The sequence below is a fragment of the Sardina pilchardus genome, chromosome 18 (genome assembly GCF_963854185.1).
Source record: "Sardina pilchardus chromosome 18, fSarPil1.1, whole genome shotgun sequence".
In the NCBI taxonomy this organism is placed as follows: Eukaryota; Metazoa; Chordata; class Actinopteri; order Clupeiformes; family Clupeidae; genus Sardina; species Sardina pilchardus.
In genome coordinates this window covers 16,122,548-16,141,905 of record NC_085011.1, presented here as the reverse complement: position 1 = coordinate 16,141,905, position 19,358 = coordinate 16,122,548, and the positions used below count along the sequence as shown (strand labels likewise).

At 38.4% G+C, this 19,358-nt stretch overlaps 1 protein-coding gene across 1 annotated transcript in view; it reads right to left on the bottom strand.

Moving 5' to 3' along the window:
- Positions 1–18,914: 18,914 nt before the first annotated feature.
- The window catches only part of hpse2 (heparanase 2), a 68,700-nt gene continuing 68,256 nt past the window's right edge, over positions 18,915–19,358 (bottom strand). Inside the window, 1 exon segment of the mRNA XM_062520400.1 lies at positions 18,915–19,077. Coding sequence (XP_062376384.1) covers positions 18,915–19,077 — 163 coding nt within the window.

Below are 19,358 nucleotides of genomic sequence, written 5' to 3'. Positions count from 1 at the left end.
TTTTCAAAGTTGAAAAATACAAAGCTGAAGTCACCTAAGTAAGACCTACGCAGCACAGTTTGAATGAAGTTTCTACGTTAAACGGTTGAAGCTGAATTGAACGCACAAAAACGTTAGAGGAAAAATAAAAATAACTAGAAATGCAATTCCAAGGAATTACCAGTGCATGAAATGCAAAAATAGATAGATAATGTAGATATGGTTGCTAAGGTGTAGCTAGGGTAAACATGGTGGTTGCATAGTTTACAGTGAGTTGATAGTGTGAAGGTTGACAGTTTAAAGCTGAAACATTCCCAGTTCTAACTTAACTAATGATTACTATTCATGTTAAAATGTTAACTATGGTAACAATGATAACCAGGTTGATTGGTTAACTTAGCTACTGATTTCATGCAGTAATGGTAAAAATGTTAACTATGCTAACTATGATCACAGTGCTAACCAGGTTGATTAGCTAACATAGCTAATGATTTCTAACAGTTATGCTAAAAAATGCTAACTATGCTAGCAATGCTAACTATGGTAACAATGCTAACTTAAACTAACAATGCTAACCAGGTTGATTAGCTAACTTAACTGATGATTTCTAGCAATAATGCTAAAAATGCTAACTATGCTAACAATGCTAAAATTGCTAACAATGCTAACCAGGTTGATTAGCTAACTTAATTGATTTTTTTTGCAGTAATGTTAAAAATGCTAACTATGCTAACAATTTTAACTATGTTAACCATGCTAACTTGCTAGTGAGGACTTTTATTTTGAAACATTTGTTTCTAGGGTATCCATGGTGGCCACTATCAGGAAACAAGAAGTTACTGCAGTATAATCATGTTGGTTGCTATGGAAACGGTCATAAACGCTTAATTGTAGTGGTTGCTATGTTGGTTGCTAGGTACATGGAGTTTTCGTGTAGTTGACTGGAGGCATAGTTGATAACTGACAGTTGGAATGGTTGAACAGTGAAATAGTTGAGTAGTTACAATGGTTAAATGGTTTAATAGTGTATTATTGCAGTGAGGACCTTTATTTTGAAACAGTTGTGGACAGAGGAAGTAGTGAAACAGGATCTGTAGTCTTAATGAGATTGTATGCTTAAAGCCTGAGACAGAAGGTGCCTCGCATATAGCGTTTACGCGTCCTCTCTCGCTCCTCGATCCTCACTGATCTACATAAAGAATGATGGAGCGGCAACAATGGGATAGTCTAGCCCTTCTTCTATCTTTCTTTATGTAGATCATTGAGGATCGAGGAGCGAGGGAGGACATAAAAACGCTGCTTGAGAGGCACCCACAGTAAATACTTTAAAAGTTGTATGTAGATAGTCTAATTAATGTTGATAGACAGAATGTTTAATGGATGTTGATAGGCAGATTGTTTAATAGATATTGATTGACAGTTTAATGGGTGGATGAGTGAATGGTCTGAAGAAGATGAATGGATAGAAGGTTGGATGGAATGTGGCTTATATTCTTGTTAAGAGAAACACTGATACAGCTCTCTGAGAGTAGTTGATACAGGTGTAATCAATTTAACTGGCTAGTCTTAAGAGAGCCAGTGTATGATTAAAGCCTGAGACAGAGTAAATAATTTAAAAGTTGAATGTAGATAGTCTAATTAATGTTGATAGACAGATAGTTTAATGGATGTTGATAGGCAGATTGTTTAATAGATGTTGATAGACAGTTTAATGGGTGGATGAGTGAATGGTCTGAAGAAGATGAATGGATAGAAAGTTGGATGGAATGTGCCTTATATTCTTGTAGAATGGAGAGACACAGCTCTCTACTGAGAGTAGTGGATACAGATACAGGTGTAATCAATTTAACTGGCTAGTCTTAAGAGAGCCAGCCTGAGACAGAGTAGATTGTTTAAAAGTTGAATGTAGAGCGTCTTATTGATGTTGATAGGCAGACTGTTTAGAATGGGTGGATGAGTGAATGGTTTGAAGAAGATGAATGGATATAAAGTTGGATGGAATTAGGAGAACTTATTTTGATACTGTTGTGCGCAGAGGATACAGGGGAACAGAATATGTAGTCTTCAGAGAGATTGTATGGTTAAAGCTATGCTTTACCATGCTTTTAGTTACCATGCTTTAGTTGTTATTATTATATATAATTAACTGAGTGACTTATTTGATTGCTATTCTCATTTCACTGTTTTATTTCTCATTAGGTTAGTGCTTAAAATTATTGTTTTACTGATAATATTACTATTCTCCCTAGTTTGTAATTGTTCACTGTTAATTTAATTTGTATTGTTATTTATTTGTATGTCGCTTTGGACAAAGGCGTCTGCTAAATAACCATAGCCATAGCCATAGCCATAAAGCCAGAGAAACTGACAGTTGGTGCCCAGGTGGCCGGCCACCTGGCCTAAGATTCTAATTGCTGCCGTGATGTCACAATGAGCAATGTTAAGTCTATGGGGAAATAGCTCAATGTTAAATCTATGGGGAAATCGTTTTTTAATTCATAGTTTAAAAAGTATAAAAGTTACAAAGTTGAAAAATACAAAGCAGACATGGCATGAGCAAGACCTACGCAACAACGCTTGAATGAAGTTTCTACGTTAAACGGTTAAAGCTGAATTGGCTGCGTTAGAAGAAGAAGTTTAACTAGAAATGCAATTCCAAGGAATTACCAGTGCATGAAAATGCAAAACAATGTAGATATGGTTACTACGGTGTAGCTAGGGTAAACATGGTGGTTGCATAGTTTAAAGAGAGTTGATAGTGTTAAGGTAGACATTTTAAAGCTTAAACATTCCTGTTCTAACTTCACTAATGATTTCTAAAAGGTGTTCTAAAATGTTAACTATGCTAACAATGTTAACCAGGTTGATAAGTTAACTTAGCTGATGATTTCTAGCAGTAATGCTAAAAATGCTAACTATGCTAACATTGCTAACTATGTTATCAATGCTAACCATGTTGATTAGCTAACTTAGCTAATCATTTTAGCAGTTGTGCTAAAAATGCTAACAATGCTAACCAGGTTGATTGGCTAACTTAGCTAATCATTTTTAGCAGTTATGCTAAAAATGCTAACTATGCTAACAATGCTAACCATGCTAACAATGCTAACTTGCTAGTGAGGACTTTTATTTTGAAACAGTAGTGGCTAGGGTGTCCATGGTGCCCATTATCAGGAATAAAGAAGTTACTTAAGCAAAATCATGTTGGTTGCTATGGAAACGGTCATAAACGCTGAATTTTAATGGTTGCTATGTTGGTTGCTAGGTACATGAAGGTCTCATGTAGTTGACTGGAGGCATAGTTGATGATAACTGACAGTTGGAATGGTTGAACAGTTAAATAGTTGAGTAGTTTCAATGGTTAAATGATTTAATAGTGTATTATTGCAGTGAGGACTTTTATTTTGAAACAGTTGTGGACAGAGGAAACAGTTAACAGGATATGTAGTCTTCACAGAGAGATTGTATGCTTAAAGCCTGAGAGAGAGAGGGCTGCTGCAGGTGGGGCTGGCCACCTGGCATAAGATTCTAATTGCTCAACGACCCGATTGTGATGTCATAGAGGCCAATGTTAAGTCTATGGGGAAATTTTTAATAGTTTTTAATTTTTAGTTCAAAAAGTATAAAAGTTACAAAGTTGAAAAGTCATAGCAACCCGATCCATTAGAATACCTACGTTACAAAGTTTGAATGAAGTTTCTAAGTTAAACGGTTGAAGAGAAATTGCGGTTAGAAAAAGCTGTCAGCGGAATAATAATAAAGATAACTAGAAATGCAATTCCAAGGAATTACCAGTGCATAAAAATGCAAAAAAAATTGTAGATAGATAATTTAGATATGGTTACTAAGGTGTAGCTAGGGTAAACATGGTGGTTGCAGAGTTTAAAGAAAGCTGATATTGTGAAGGTAGACAGTTTAAAGCTTAAACATTCCAGTTCTAACCTAACTAATGATTTCTAACAAATGTTAGAAAAAGATGCTGTAAACAGAAGTTAACTATGCTAACAATGATAACCAGGTTGATTGGTTAACTTAGCTAATGATTTCTAGCAGTTATGGTAAAAATGCTAACAATGTTAGCACTGCTAACTATGTTAACAATGCTAACCAGGTTGATAAGCTAACTTAGCTAATGATTTCTAGCAGTAATGTTAAAAATGCTAACTATGCTAACAATGCTAACCAGGTTGATGATTTCTAACAGTTATGCTAAAAATGCTAACTATGCTAACAATGCTAACTATGTTGACAATGCTAACTAGGTTGATTAGCTAACTTAGCGAATCATTTCTAGCAGCTATGCTAAAAAATGCTAACTATGCTAACAATGCTAACTATGTCAACAATGCTAACTTGGTTGATTAGCTAACTTAGCGAATCATTTCTAGCAGCTATGCTAAAAAATGCTAACAATGCTAACTATGCTAACCATGCTAACTAGCTAACTTGTTACTGAGGACTTCTATTTTGAAACATTTGTTGGTAGGGTTTCCATGGCTGCCACTATCAGGAATGAAGAAGTTACTATAGTAAAATCATGTTGGTTGCTATGGAAACGGTCATAAACACTTCATTTTAATGGTTGCTATGTTGGTTGCTAGGTACATGGAGGTCTCATGTAGTTGACTGGAGGCATAGTTGATGATAACTGACAGTTGGAATGGTTGAACAGTTAAATAGTTGAGTAGTTTCAATGGTTAAATGATTTAATAATGTATTATTGCAGTGAGGACTTTTATTTTGAAACAGTTGTGGAAAGAGGAAACAGTTAACAGGATATGTAGTCTTCACAGAGAGATTGTATGCTTAAAGCCTGAGAGAGAGAGGGCTGCTGCAGGTGGGGCTGGCCACCTGGCATGAGATTCTAATTGCTCAACGACCCGATTGTGATGTCATAGAGGCCAATGTTAAGTCTATGGGGAAATTTTGAATAGTTTTTATTTAATAGTTCAAAAAGTATAAAAGTTACAAAGTTGAAAAGTCATAGCAACCCGATCCATTAGAATACCTACGTTACGAAGTTTGAATGAAGTTGCTAAGTTAAACGGTTAAAGAGAAATTGCGGTTAGAAAAAGCTGTCAGCGGAATAATAATAACTAGAAATGCAATTCCAAGGAATTACCAGTGCATGAAAATGCAAAAAAATGTAGATATGGCTACTAAGGTGTAGCTAGGGTAAACATGGTGGTTGCATAGTTTAAAGAGAGTTGATAGTGTTAAGGTAGACATTTTAAAGCTTAAACATTCCTGTTCTAACTTAACTAATAATTTCTAACAGGTATTCTAAAATGTTAACTATGCTAACAATGCTAACCAGGTTGATTAGCTAACTTAGCATTTTTAGCATAACTGCTAAAAATGATTAGCTAACTATGCTAACAATGCTAACTGTGCTAACCATGCTAACAATGCTAACTTGCTAGTGAGGACTTTTATTTTGAAACAGTAGTTGCTAGGGTATCCATGGTGCCCACTATCAAGAAACAAGAAGTTACTGTAGTATAATCATGTTGGTTGCTATGGAAACTGTCAAAAATGCTTAATTTTAATGGTTGCTATGTTGGTTGCTAGGTACATGGAGGATTCATTTAGTTGACTGGAGGCATAGTTGATGATAACTGACAGTTGGAATGGTTGAACAGTTAAATAGTTGAGTAGTTTCAGTGGTTAAATGATTTAATAGTGTATTATTGCAGTGAGGACTTTTATTTTGAAACAGTTGTGGACAGAGGAAACAGTTAACAGGATATGTAGTCTTCACAGAGAGATTGTATGCTGAAAGCCTGAGAGAGAGAGGGCTGCTGCAGGTGGGGCTGGCCACCTGGCATAAGATTCTAATTGCTCAACGACCCGATTGTGATGTCATAGAGGCCAATGTTAAGTCTATGGGGAAATTTTAATAGTTTTTATTTAATAGTTCAAAAAGTATAAAAGTTACAAAGTTGAAAAGTCATAGCAACCCGATCCATTAGAATACCTACGTTACAAAGTTTGAATGGAGTTTCTAAGTTAAACGGTTGAAGAGAAATTGCGGTCAGAAAAAGTGGTAAGCGGAATAATAATAACTAGAAATGCAATTCCAAGGAATTACCAGTGCATGAAAATGCAAAAATAGATAGATAATGTAGATATGGTTACTAAGGTGTAGCTAGGGTAAACATGGTGGTTGCATAGTTTACAGAGAGTTGATAGTGTGAAGGTAGACAGTTAAAAGATGAAACATTCCAGTTCTAACTTAACTAATGATTTCTATTCATGTTAAAATGTTGATTAGCTAACTTAGCTAATGATTTCTAGCAGTTACGTTAAAAATGCTAATAATGTTAGCAATGCTAACTTTATTAACAATGCTAATCAGGTTGATTAGCTAACTTAACCGATGATTTCTAGCAGTAATGCTAAAAATGCTAACAATGCTAAATTTGCTAACAATGCTAACCAGGTTGATTAGCTAACTTAGTTGATGATTTTTTGCATTTATGCTAAAAATGCTAACAATGCTAACTATGCTAACCATGCTAACTAGCTAACTTGCTAGTGAGGACTTTTATTTTGAAACATTTGTTGCTAGGGTTTCCATGGTGGCCACTATCAGGAAACAAGAAGTTACTGTAGTATAATTATGTTGGTTGCTATGGAAATGGTCATAAACACTTAATTTGAATGGTTGCTATGTTGGTTGCTAGGTACATGGAGGTTTCATGTAGTTGACTGGAGGCATAGTGGATGATAACTGACAGTTGGAATGGTTGAACAGTTCAATAGTTGAGTAGTTATGGTTAACAGTTATGGTAAAAATGTTAACAATGCTAACAATGTTAACTATGTTAACAATGTTAACCAGGTTGATTAGCTAACCTAGCTAATGATTTCTATCAGTTATGCTAAAAATGCTAACTATGCTAACAATGCTAACTATGCAAACCAGGTTGATTAGCTAACTTAGCTAATCATTTCTAACAGTTATGCTAACAATGCTAACTATAATAACAATGCTAACTAGGTTGATTAGCTAACTTAGCTAATCATTTCTAGCAGCTATGCTAAAAATGCTAACTATGCTAACAATGCTAACTTTGCTAACCATGTTAACTAGGTTGATTAGCTAACTTAGCTAATCATTTCTAGCAGCTATGCTAAAAAAGCTAACTATGCTAACAATGCTAACCATGCTAACTAGCTAACTTGCTACTGAGGACTTCTATTTTGAAACATTTGTTGATCGGGTATCCATGGCTGCCACTATTGGGAATAAAGAAGTTACTGTAGTAAATCATGTTGGTTGCTATGGAAACGGTCATAAATGCTTAATTTAAATGGTTGCTATGTTGGTTGCTAGGTACATGGAGGTCTCATGTAGTTGACTGGAGGCATAGTTGATGATAACTGACAGTTGGAATGGTTGAACAGTTAAATAGTTGAGTAGTTTCAATGGTTAAATGATTTAATAGTGTATTATTGCAGTGAGGACTTTTATTTTGAAACAGTTGTTGAAAGAGGAAACAGTTAACAGGATATGTAGTCTTCACAGAGAGATTGTATGCTTAAAGCCTGAGAGAGAGAGAGAGCTGCTGCAGGTGGGGCTGGCCACCTGGCATAAGATTCTAATTGCTTAACGATCCGACTGTGATGTCATAGAGGCCAATGTTAAGTCTATGGGGAAATTTTGAATAGTTTTTAATTAATAGTTTAAAAAGTATAAAAGTTACAAAGTTGAAAAGTCATACCAACCCGATCCATTAGAAGACCTACGTTACAGAGTTTGAATGAAGTTTCTAAGTTAAACGGTTGAAGAGAAATTGCGGTTAGAAAAATCGATCAGCGGAATAATAATAAGAAGAAGTCTAGGAAGAACAGTACAGTGCATTTGCATGCACTGTAATAAGAAGTCTAGGAAGAACAGTACAGTGCATTTTCATGCACTGTAACTAGAGAATGTAATTCCAGGGAAATTACGAGTGCATGAAAATGCAAAAATGTATAGATACAGTAGATAATGTAGATATAGTTACTAAGGTGTAGCTAGGGTAAACATGGTGGTTGCATAGTTTAAAGAAAGCTGATAGTGTGAAGGTAGACAGTTTAAAGCTTAAACATTACAGTTCTAACTGAACTAATGATTTCTAGCAGTTATGTTAAAAATGCTAACAATGCTAACCAGGCTGATTAGCTAACTTAGCTAATCATTTCTAACAGTTATGCTAAAAATGCTAACCAGGTTGATTAGCTAACTTAGCTAACCATTTCTAACAGTTATGTTAAAAATGCTAACAATGCTAACCATGCTAACTAGCTAACTTGCTAGTGAGGACTTTTATTTTGAAACATTTGTTGATAGGGTATCTATGGTGGCCACTATCAGGAGTAAAGAAGTTACTGTAGTAAAATCATGTTGGTTGCTATGGAAACGGTCATAAACGCTTAATTTTAATGGTTGCTATGTTGGTTGCTAGGTACATGGAGGTTTCATGTAGTTGACTGGAGACATAGTTGATGATAACTGACAGTTGGAATGGTTGAACAGTTAAATAGTTGAGTAGTTTCAATGGTTAAATGATTTAATAGTGTATTATTGCAGTGAGGACTTTTATTTTGAAACAGTTGTGGACATAGGAAGTATGAAACAGGATCTGTAGTCTTAATGAGATTGTATGCTTAAAGCCTGAGAGAGAGAGAGCTGCTGCACCTGGACTGGCCACCTGGCATAAGATTCTAATTGCCCTATTATGATGTCATAATGTAATGTTAAGTCTATGGGAAAATTTTAATAGTTTTTATTTAATAGTTCAAAAAGTATAAAAGTTACAAAGTTGAAAAATACATAGCTGAAGTCACCTAAGTAAGACCTACGCAGCGCAGTTTGAATGAAGTTTCTACGTTAAGCGGTTGAAGCTGAATTGCACGCACAAAAAGCGTTAGAAGAATAATAATGACCTATAATAAGAACTAGAGAATGTAATTCCAGGGAAATTACGAGTGCATGAAAAAGCAAAAATGTATAGATACAGTAGATAATGTAGATATAGCTACTAAGGTGTAGCTAGGGTGAACATGGTGGTTGCATAGTTTAAAGAAAGCTGATAGTGTGAAGGTAGACAGTTTAAAGCTTAAACATTACAGTTCTAACTGAACTAATGATTTCTAGCAGTTATGCTAAAAATGCTAACAATGCTAACCAGGTTGATTAGCTAACTTAGCAAATCATTTCTAACAGTTATGCTAAAAATGCTAACTATGCTAACAATGGTAACCAGGTTGATTAGCTAACTTAGCTAATCATTTCTAGCAATTATGCTAAAAATGCTAACTATGCTAACAATGCTAACTAGCTAACTTGCTAGTGAGGACTTTTATTTTGAAACATTTGTTGATAGAGTATGGTGACCACTATCAGGAATAAAGAAGTTACTGTAGTAAAATCATGTTAGTTGCTATGGAAACGGTCATAAACGCTTAATTTTAATGGTTGCTATGTTGGTTGCTAGGTACATGGAGGTTTCATGTAGTTGACTGGAGGCATAGTTGATGATAACGGACAGTTGGAATGGTTGAACAGTTAAATAGGCTAGTTGAGTAGTTTCTATGGTTAAATGATTTAATAGTGTATTATTGCAGTGAGGACTTTTATTTTGAAACAGTTGTGGACAGAGGAAACAGTTTAACAGGATATGTGTAGTCTTCAGAGAGATTGTATGCTTAAAGCCTGAGAGAGAGAGAGAGCTGCTGCACCTGGACTGGCCACCTGGCATAAGATTCTAATTGCCCTATTATGATGTCATAATGTAATGTTAAGTCTATGGGGAAATTTTAATAGTTTTTATTTAATAGTTCAAAAAGTATAAAAGTTGCAAAGTTGAAAAATACATAGCTGAAGTCACCTAAGTAAGACCTACGCAGCGCAGTTTGAATGAAGTTTCTACGTTAAACGGTTGAAGCTGAATTGCACGCACAAAAAGCGTTAGAAGAAGAATAATCGCCTATAATAAGAAGAAACCGGATAACAGTAGAGTGCACTCTAATAAATCGGATAACAGTAGAGTGCATTTTCATGCACTCTAATAAAAAGATATCGGATAACAGTAGAGTGCATTTTCATGCACTCTAATAAGAATAAACAGCATAACAGTAGAGTGCATTTTCATGCACTCTAATAAGAAGTCTAGGAAGAACAGTACAGTGCATTTTCATGCACTGTAATAAGAAGTCTAGGAAGAACAGTACAGTGCATTTTCATGCACTGTAATTAAGAGTCCAGGATCAATGTGTAGGCTAAGTTGTTAGTCCAGGGTCAATGTAATTTCCAACCAATCAGCGGTCATGTGTGATTGATGATGTCATTTAGAGTGCGACGTGACAATTTCAAACGGAAAGCCCGCTCAGAATGTCAGAACTAGCAAGAAGGAGAGGTCAAAGATCGTATAGTAACTGTTTTATCCCTCTGGAGAGGTGCTACTGTATATCGCATATCGTGTTCTTGACTGTTGGCGTGTAGTGGCATATTCAAAGAAACAGGTAAGACTATTTCTCGAAAAAAATTATATCCTATGTGCTATCTCCACTGAATTTCCCTGAGTTTTAATCACTTTTAGTACTATGTAAATTTGTAGGGGTAAGCAAATTGTGTGTTCGGTATGATCAGTCATTAGCTGCTACACGTTACTGTTAGCCAGCATGAAACGGCTAAGAGGGCTTTTTTTCCCGTTACAGTATGTTCAAGAATAACACAAAGAAGTTAGCAGCATAGAGCACCTTTATCCAGTGAAGAGAGTGATCACCTAGTCTAAACTCATCAAGGATATGGAATAGATATGGCCATTCTACTCGATCAAAGACTTTCTCAGCATCAAGTGACACTACACTACCAATGCCTTCTCTTTTATCTTAACCATATTGTATTATATTTAATAGCCTTCTTAGATTATTGCAAGAATTGCGCCCCTGTATAAACCCTGTCTGGTCTGCTGATACCAGCTGTGGTGCCACAGCTCAAGGCGCCTTGCTAATATTTTAGCCAATATTTTCCTGTCAAGATTTACTAAGGAAATTGTCCAAAAAGATGAACACTCATCAACCGGTCTACCTATTTTGTAAAACAAAGAATTACAAGAATTGAGAAGGACGTCTGAAATCGCCGTCCTTCTCAACGTTTTGAAAATATGCAGCATTTAGACTTAAGGAAAAGCCGTCACAACAAAATATTTGTCAACGTATCAAAGAGGATGAGCGAGTGTGGGGTGGAACTGTCCGTGGAACAAATGAGAAACCAATGGAAAGCTCTCAAAAGTAGCTACTATTAAGCGAAGAATGAATCTAACCGAAGTGGTGCTGCTCCTGCTACTTTACCATTTTTTTTTTAGAAAATGGAGATAATAGGGAGGGAAAGTGAAAACCAGCGCCCCAAATGGTTGCGTTCCTATCGAAGAGCAGCTCCAATGTTAAGTCCCATAGACCGACTTTTCAAAAAAATACTACGCAGCTATAGGCCTACCAGCGATCTTATCCACCAAAAATATTTTTCAGTCTGCATACTGTAATAATCTACTAACTGTGATATCAGACCCTATTTCGCCTTATTTAAAAAAAACGTAATTGCTCGTTTCATTTCATAAATGGACTACAACTTCAAGTGACGTGACACCCTTCGACGACGTTACTCACCTAGCATGGTTTGTTTATTAGCCTGTTAGCTAGTTGGTTAGTTAGTAGACAATCACACTTACTGCCAGCTCTTGTGTGAGTAGGAGCACAACACAAGTTATCCCAACATAAAGGTAATTACCACGCGGTTTACATCGCTCTCTGTTATTACAAAAATATGATAAGCCAGTTAAGCAAATTGCCGTTTTGATCAGTTGGAGATGAAGCGCCCAAACTGGTGACGTCAAATGCTACTGTAGCTAGCTACTGTAGTTCTTTATCACCATGTTACAAACAAACTCAAAACAATTAAACTGATCCTAAAAAATAAAGTATGACCACTAGAAGCAATAGAGCTGACTTACATGCATAGCATATTGAAGGCATTTAACTAACTTCCCATTGTGGGCCGAGATATATTTTTTCTAAAAGAAAATCCCATCCACTCCCGCTAGCCTCTAGGAACGCAACCACCAGATGGCGATGAGATTACTTTCCCTCCCTATGGGAGCCCGACCACTGGCGACAGCATGTGTCGACCCTTCCAGAGCCACGCCCGAAAACCGCCACGGGCCAATCATGGCTTAACAACCCGTAACTGGGCAACTAGCCATGTTAACCTATGGAGACTGCATAGCCTGTGGGCCATTAAAGGCATTTATTTGGATGTGTGGTGCCCCCAAACACGTAAAATCAAGATGAAATAACATGTTGAACTATATAAACATGATATAGTTTGGAGCACAATTTTTTATAACTATGAAAGTTGCGAGATATTTCCATAAAGGCCGATTCACACCCTACGGTGAAGCCGGATACGGGCGCTTTCGTCTGGTCCCGGAGATGATTTCGTCCGTCAGTAGGTCCGTAGCCAGAGAGTTAAGCAATCCGGAGTGCTCCGGGTGAAACGGAGCAATACCACCGGAAATCGGGCGGCAAAATAGAGTCAAGTTTCAACCATTTGCGAAAATCGACAAAGAAGACATTTGAACATTTAAAAATAACACAAAATTTAGAGGAACAAATATGCGAACTCGTAAGAGGATATATTCATCTATATGACGCTACAGTACAGAGTCATCATGACAAGCATTGCTGTCAAAACAGCTGGGAGGAGATTACACAGTCCGTCAATTTACCAGTCAAAACTGTGCGTATTAAGTGGAATCTGGTCAGAGATCGCTTCGTACGCTACCATAGCAAGACGATGGCAAAAAGAAGCGGGGATGGTGCCGGGGGACCAGATCATCCGATCTTGTAGCGCTTGGCATGGCTGAGAGTTCACGTCAACCATCGAAACACCTCGACAAACTTTAATGTAAGTGTCTTTTATATCTGCTTTGTAAATGATCAATGCTGAGCAGTTTATTTGAGAAGCACGTCGATTGAAACACATTTTAGCGACTAAATTCAAGATGGCCGCAAACGGAAAACTTTCGGAAGTGACTGCCTGAATAACAGTCATGTAAGTAAACCACCAGTGTTTTTTCAAAGTTCTCGATGTCTCGTTTTAAATGTCAGGGCCCTCAGAAATATGGCGCTCGTTAGCCGATGCTAGCAACAGGTTTTCAATGTATGGCATCGAGAACTTTGAAAAAACACTGGTGGTTTACTTACGTGACTGTTTATTCAGGCAATCACTTCCAAAAGCCTCATAAATGGTGTAAAACAGTCATTTATTTGCATGGCTAACCCGATGCCGAGGCATTTCCATGGAAAACCTGTTGCTAGCATCGGCTAACGAGCGGCAGATTTCTGAGTGCAGGGGGCAGGTCGAGATCAGCTCTGAGACAAACGCTCACACTAGTTATCATGTTTCAACACACTTTAAGTCAATATCCCACCAGAATTCTCCTTTAAGGAAGGGGTTAAACGCGTGGTCTCCACCAACCTATATCACTTCGGCAAAGTTGGAAATGAGGTCCTATGTCCAAAATTCCGAACTATTCCTTTAAACTGTAGGTTTATTTTGCCCCCCACCTGTTTCATTCGTACAGCACATACAGGAGAACAGCACATACATTCGACTTTTGTTTAAATAACTCATGAACGGTTTTGTTAAGAGCTGAAAATGCAACTGTATTTGACAGAGGACAGATGAACGGTACTGTAGGTCGCTAGTGACAAAATATGAGCTTTCAGTGTTGTACGATGTCTTTGTAAATGTCATTTGATTAAAAAAATCCCGGATCTCCTCCTATAGGAAATTGGAAGCGAGAAAATCTCGTCAGACTTGTCAGGTGTGCATCACTACAGATAATGGGGCTAACATTGTTAAAGCAGTGAGCCTGAATAAGTGGATACGTCTGCAGTGTTTTGGACACTAAAGCTGCATCTTGCGATTGGTGAGTTTATTGTGCCCCATAGTGGGAATCATCTTACAGGTACAACTCAATAGCCTTAGCATAGCATTTTTCCATTATTTATTTTTAAAAAGGGAAACTTTAATATAGGCCTAATGTAGACTCATTAGGTTACACATCAAGTAGTAAATATTTCTAGTCTATTTTTCCTCTTAAACTTGATTATTCTCATCTTGATTTCTGTGTCATAGGCCTACATTCTTTCTTCAACATTGTATAAGTTATAATTTTGTCTATTGTAATGTTTGTATTCTCAGAGAGAAGCATGAGAGGTGCCCGTGTTGAGTGTACTGTTGCTATTTGCAAAAAAGTTGTGAGTACCTTTTCTTGTAGTTGGAAGAGAAGGAGAGAACTGGCTACCGTGCAACAAGAGCTAAATATCCCTGAACACCAGCTAATCAGTGAATCTCCTACCAGATGGGGATCCTGTCAGAAGATGATTGAGCGAATAGACCTCTGAAGTGTTGCAACCGTGTGAAACGATATAAAACTAGGACAGTTGTCTACCTATGTTATACTGCAGTCACATTGTAATATTTCTCACCGGTAGCCATTTGTGGCCGTGTCTCGCACGCCAGTGAAAAGATGTTTGTTGGCAACACGGAGACGAATGAATGTATCCGTTTGCTGTCGAGTCCCTGCACAAAATAAGACATGAGTTGGCTACGCAATATCGGAGGAACAGAAAGCTGTCTGCAAAGTGACAGCGGGTTGACGCCGCCGCAGGTTGATTAACAGGTGGCCTTGACTGTAGCAGCATCACTGCACAAACATTTTGGGGTAGGTACAGTAGGCTGTACCCAGTCGACTGGGTATTTACACAATCCGTAGTTTAATTATGTTAGTGTCAGGCTAAATGTTATCATTGGCGACTGCATGTAGCTTAGTTTCTTAACACTGCAAAGACTTCACACTGGGTTAAGTTATCAAACTTCCGTCCCAGTGTAGTTTTGCTATCTGGGAACGCACCTGCAGTTAAATTATCTGAGCAGTCACAGCCACACACGTTAAAATTACGATATAAACGGTAGAGGACTGTATCGTACGATAGACCATTTTCTGTCGCACAACGATATATATCGTAGTATCGCACAGCACTATGCTCTTCACTGCAGTACAAAGGCATCCCTACTGCAGCCCCAGGTTCTTTGTAAAGCTGCATTGGTTGGCTCATGTGGAGATGAACCCTCTCTGTCTCTCCAGTGTCTCCTGGCCTGGGCGAGCCAACAGGGTTGCCTCCAAGTGTCTCCTGGAGAAAGGGGAAGCTATAAGCTATCTCTGGCATTGTTTGGAGAAACCATATACTGTAAAAGAAAAATCAATTGTACAGTACACACACACACACACACACACACACAGAGATGACATGACCCAAAATACACATAGAAAAAACACAAGAAACAAAAGAAGGGAACACACATTATAGGTAGAGGAACAGAATGGAAATGCTCCCCTCTCACCACATCCTTCTCATGCTTACTCGTGTGTGTGTGTGTGTGTGTGTGAGAGAGAGAGAGTCCATATCATGTATATCCTTGTAGAAATTACTTCATGCACTGTATGGTTGTACCGTATGTATGTGTGTGTGTGTGTGCGCACACGCGCATGTGTGCGTGTGTGTCTGTGTGTGCGTGTAAGAGTGAATGTGTGAGTAATGACTTCATATTCTGAGAAAAGAGCCTCATTCCCCACCTTAGCTCCAGTGAGCAGTGGATGTGTGTGTGTGTGTGTGTTCGCGTAGGGAGTATATCCACACGAGTACCACAAGTACATTCACACTTGCAACTAAGCTCGAGTGTGTGTGTGAGTGTGTGTAGGAAATCATAAGTACATCAACACTCACAGCTAAGCTAGTGTGTGTGTGTGCAGTCATGAGTACATCGACACTTGCAACTAAGCTTGTGTGTGTGTAGGGAATCATAAGTACATCGACACTCATAGCTAAACTTGTGTGTGTGTGTGTGTAGGGAATCATAAGTACATCGACACTCATAGCTAAACTTGTGTGTGTGTGTGTGTAGGGAATCATACTGTAAGTACATCGACACTCATAGCTAAACTTGTGTGTGTGAGTGTGTGTAATCATAAGTACATCGACACTCATAGCTAAACTTGTGTATGTGTGTGTGTAATTGCAGCGAAGCTTGCATGGATGTGTTGTGTGAGTGAGCTGTGTGCATGTGTGTGGCATGACTTCATGGTAGTCTCTGAACGAATGAGTGTGTGTGTGTGTGTGTGTGTGTGTGCGTGCCTGTGTAGGTGCAGGGGGATACCTTTTCTCTTCAGTCTCCATGAAAGGTAAATATTTACTTTCTGAGTAGAATGATCCCTAAGGCAGACAGCTACAGTCCCGCATTACCTCAGCTGTGTGTGTGTGTGTGTGTGTGTGTGTGTGTGTGTGTGTGTGTGTGTGTGTGTGTGTGTGTGTGTGTGTGTGTGTGTGTGTGTGTGTGTGTGTGTGTGTGTGTGTGTGTGTGTGTAGGCCTCACCACCACATGAATAACATAAACATTGTCTAAATGCACGCGCGCGCACACACACACACACACACATAGACACACACACACACACACACAATTCACAGACACACACACACACACACACACACACACATTACATGCACACAAGCCGTCTGAGAGTAAAACGAGTAAATCAAGCTGCTTTAATATCATGAGTATTTTATTACTTTTTAGTACATTTTATTTGTTATATTTATAACTGGATAGAATAACATTTTGTCACAAATGTATTTCATTAAAATATTACTCTTTTTTATAAAAGAAAATATGAACAACTCAAAATAGTCCTTTAGGAAGAGTTCTGTACTTTTACATGAAAATGTTTTTGTATCCAGATCATAATGTTTAACTCATTCACTGCCATTGACGTCTTTAAACGTCATTTTAGACACATACCTTGACTGCCATTGGCGTCTATAGACGTCAATTGCGTTTTTCAATGGGGAGGGCTCCTGGGTGGGCTTGGGAACGATCTGGCATGGTTTCAGGCTTGTAAACAGACTGTACTAGCGATCCGAGCCGCTAGATGGCAGCAGTGCCATTTGGATGATTAGTATCTGCCAACATGCAGAGATGCAACATGCAAGATGCAAGCTAACAAACTGAAGATCGACGACAGTGGATCTAGTTTGCACGTGATCCAGCGAATAAATATGCTTACTTCTTACATCAAGGATGGAAAACATGTGAACGGTATGATGCATTTACATTGAATATTGCTATATAGACTAACAACAACTTTGCTAGTGCTAGCTTGCTAAGTCTACCGTCCTGTTCAGAGTCTTTAGCGACCATCAGAGTCCCTAGCAACCTTGACGAGACTGACGAGATAACAGTGCAATCGTGGTTGACATACTACTGAAACGCTAACGTTAAAAAGTTGATTTTCACAAAAAGATCGTTTTCTCCATTTTTTGGTCAAAAACAGGTGTTTTTAGCATAACCAACCCATGTTCTACTGACGATTACTAAAGAACGGAAAACGATAGAAACAAACCGATTTTTCCTGGTAAAAGAAGAGAGTCTACTCTTTCATTTGGTACCTTTGGTGTTTACATAGTCATAAATCTCACCGTTCGGTGGATCTTGGAAAAACGGTCAAAATGTTGTAAAACGTCTGGCAGTATGGAGCGCTCTGCACTGAAAATGGCTGGCAGCCAATGAGTTAATAGTCCCGTCTCTTTTCGAGATGAGATTCCGCTGACATGTGAGCTTGCTTAAAAACACCATTTAGATAACAGCAGACACACACACACACACACACACACACACACACACACACACACACACACACACACACACACACACACACACACAGGCATACATGCACACACGCACACATACACACGCACACCCTATCTCACTTGATGGCATTCTGTACAAGAATTCTCCCGTATCAAAATATAAAGACTATAAAAAACTATATACACACACACTTAGAGACTATAGAAGACTATGTACACACACACTTAGAGACTATAGAAGACTATGTACACAGACAAAATTCTATAAATAACCAGTAAACAGGCTCTCAGACTTTCTCTTTCACTCTTTCTCTCTCTCTCACACACACATACACTCATACACACACTTTCTTTCTCTCACACACACACACACACACACATTCTCAGACTTCTCTACTAAGATTAGAGGGACAATAATGGATGTAAGCTCTGGTCAGGGAACCTGAGCTAGCAGCATCAGTGTGTACGTTCATACACGCAAAACACACACACACACACACACACACACACACATACACTTACACAATCCACATTCAAAATCCATATTCACAATATACACAAAGTACATGTAAAAAACAAATACCAAAACAATCAAACACATATAGACTGGCACACAAACGCACACACACACACACACACACACACACACACACACACACACGGATCAGATACATATGAGTCTGTTCGAAGAAGACAGCAACAAACGCAGGGCCAGTTGAAGGCCAGTGTGGGTCCACTCTGTGGCTGGTGTGGAGGATGGCTGTAATAACTGCGGCAGCCACCAGGGTGCAGGCTGCCCCTTTAGCAGCAGCCAGGGAGACACTGACGTGCACAGAAGGGCTAAGCTGCACGTGTGTGTGTGTGTGTGTGTGTGTGCCATATTGTTGCTGGATGATTGTGTGTGTGTGTGTGCGTGAGTATGGCATATTGTTGCTGGATGATTGTGTCTATTTGTTGTGTGTAACTGAATGGTTGTGTGTCCTGCCTCTGCTGAAGCACATGTTCTAGAAAGGGCCCATGTGTTTGTTTGTGTGTGTGTTTATGTACGAGACTGCGTGTGTGTGTGTGTGTGTATTTACTGTATGTACTAGACTGTGTGTGTGTGTATTTATGTTCTAGACTGTGTGTGTGTGTGTGTGTGTGTTTATGTACTAGACTGTGTGGTGTGCGTATCATCGTCGGCAGGCGTAGGCGTTGATGTTCTTGATGACGTAGAAGCCGATGGAGGTGGGCGGCATGGCGATGGTGCGACCCGCCCGCAACGTCCGAGGCCTCAGCTCAGGAAGAGAGTCGTCGTCCTGCAACTGCAGCGGCTCACCATTCAACAGCATCGACCTGAGGACACACACACACACACACACACACACACACACACACACACACACACACACACACACACATTACATATTACATATCACATATCACACAGAAAGACAGACAGATCGAGAGATCAATATAAAAACAGACAGACAGATAGATAAATAGATAGACAAAGAGATGAATAGATAGATAGATAAATAGATGAATAGCTAGATAGATATGTAGATAGATAAATAGATAGATGAATACCTAGATAGATAGGTAAATAGATAGATAAATAAATAGACAACAAATAG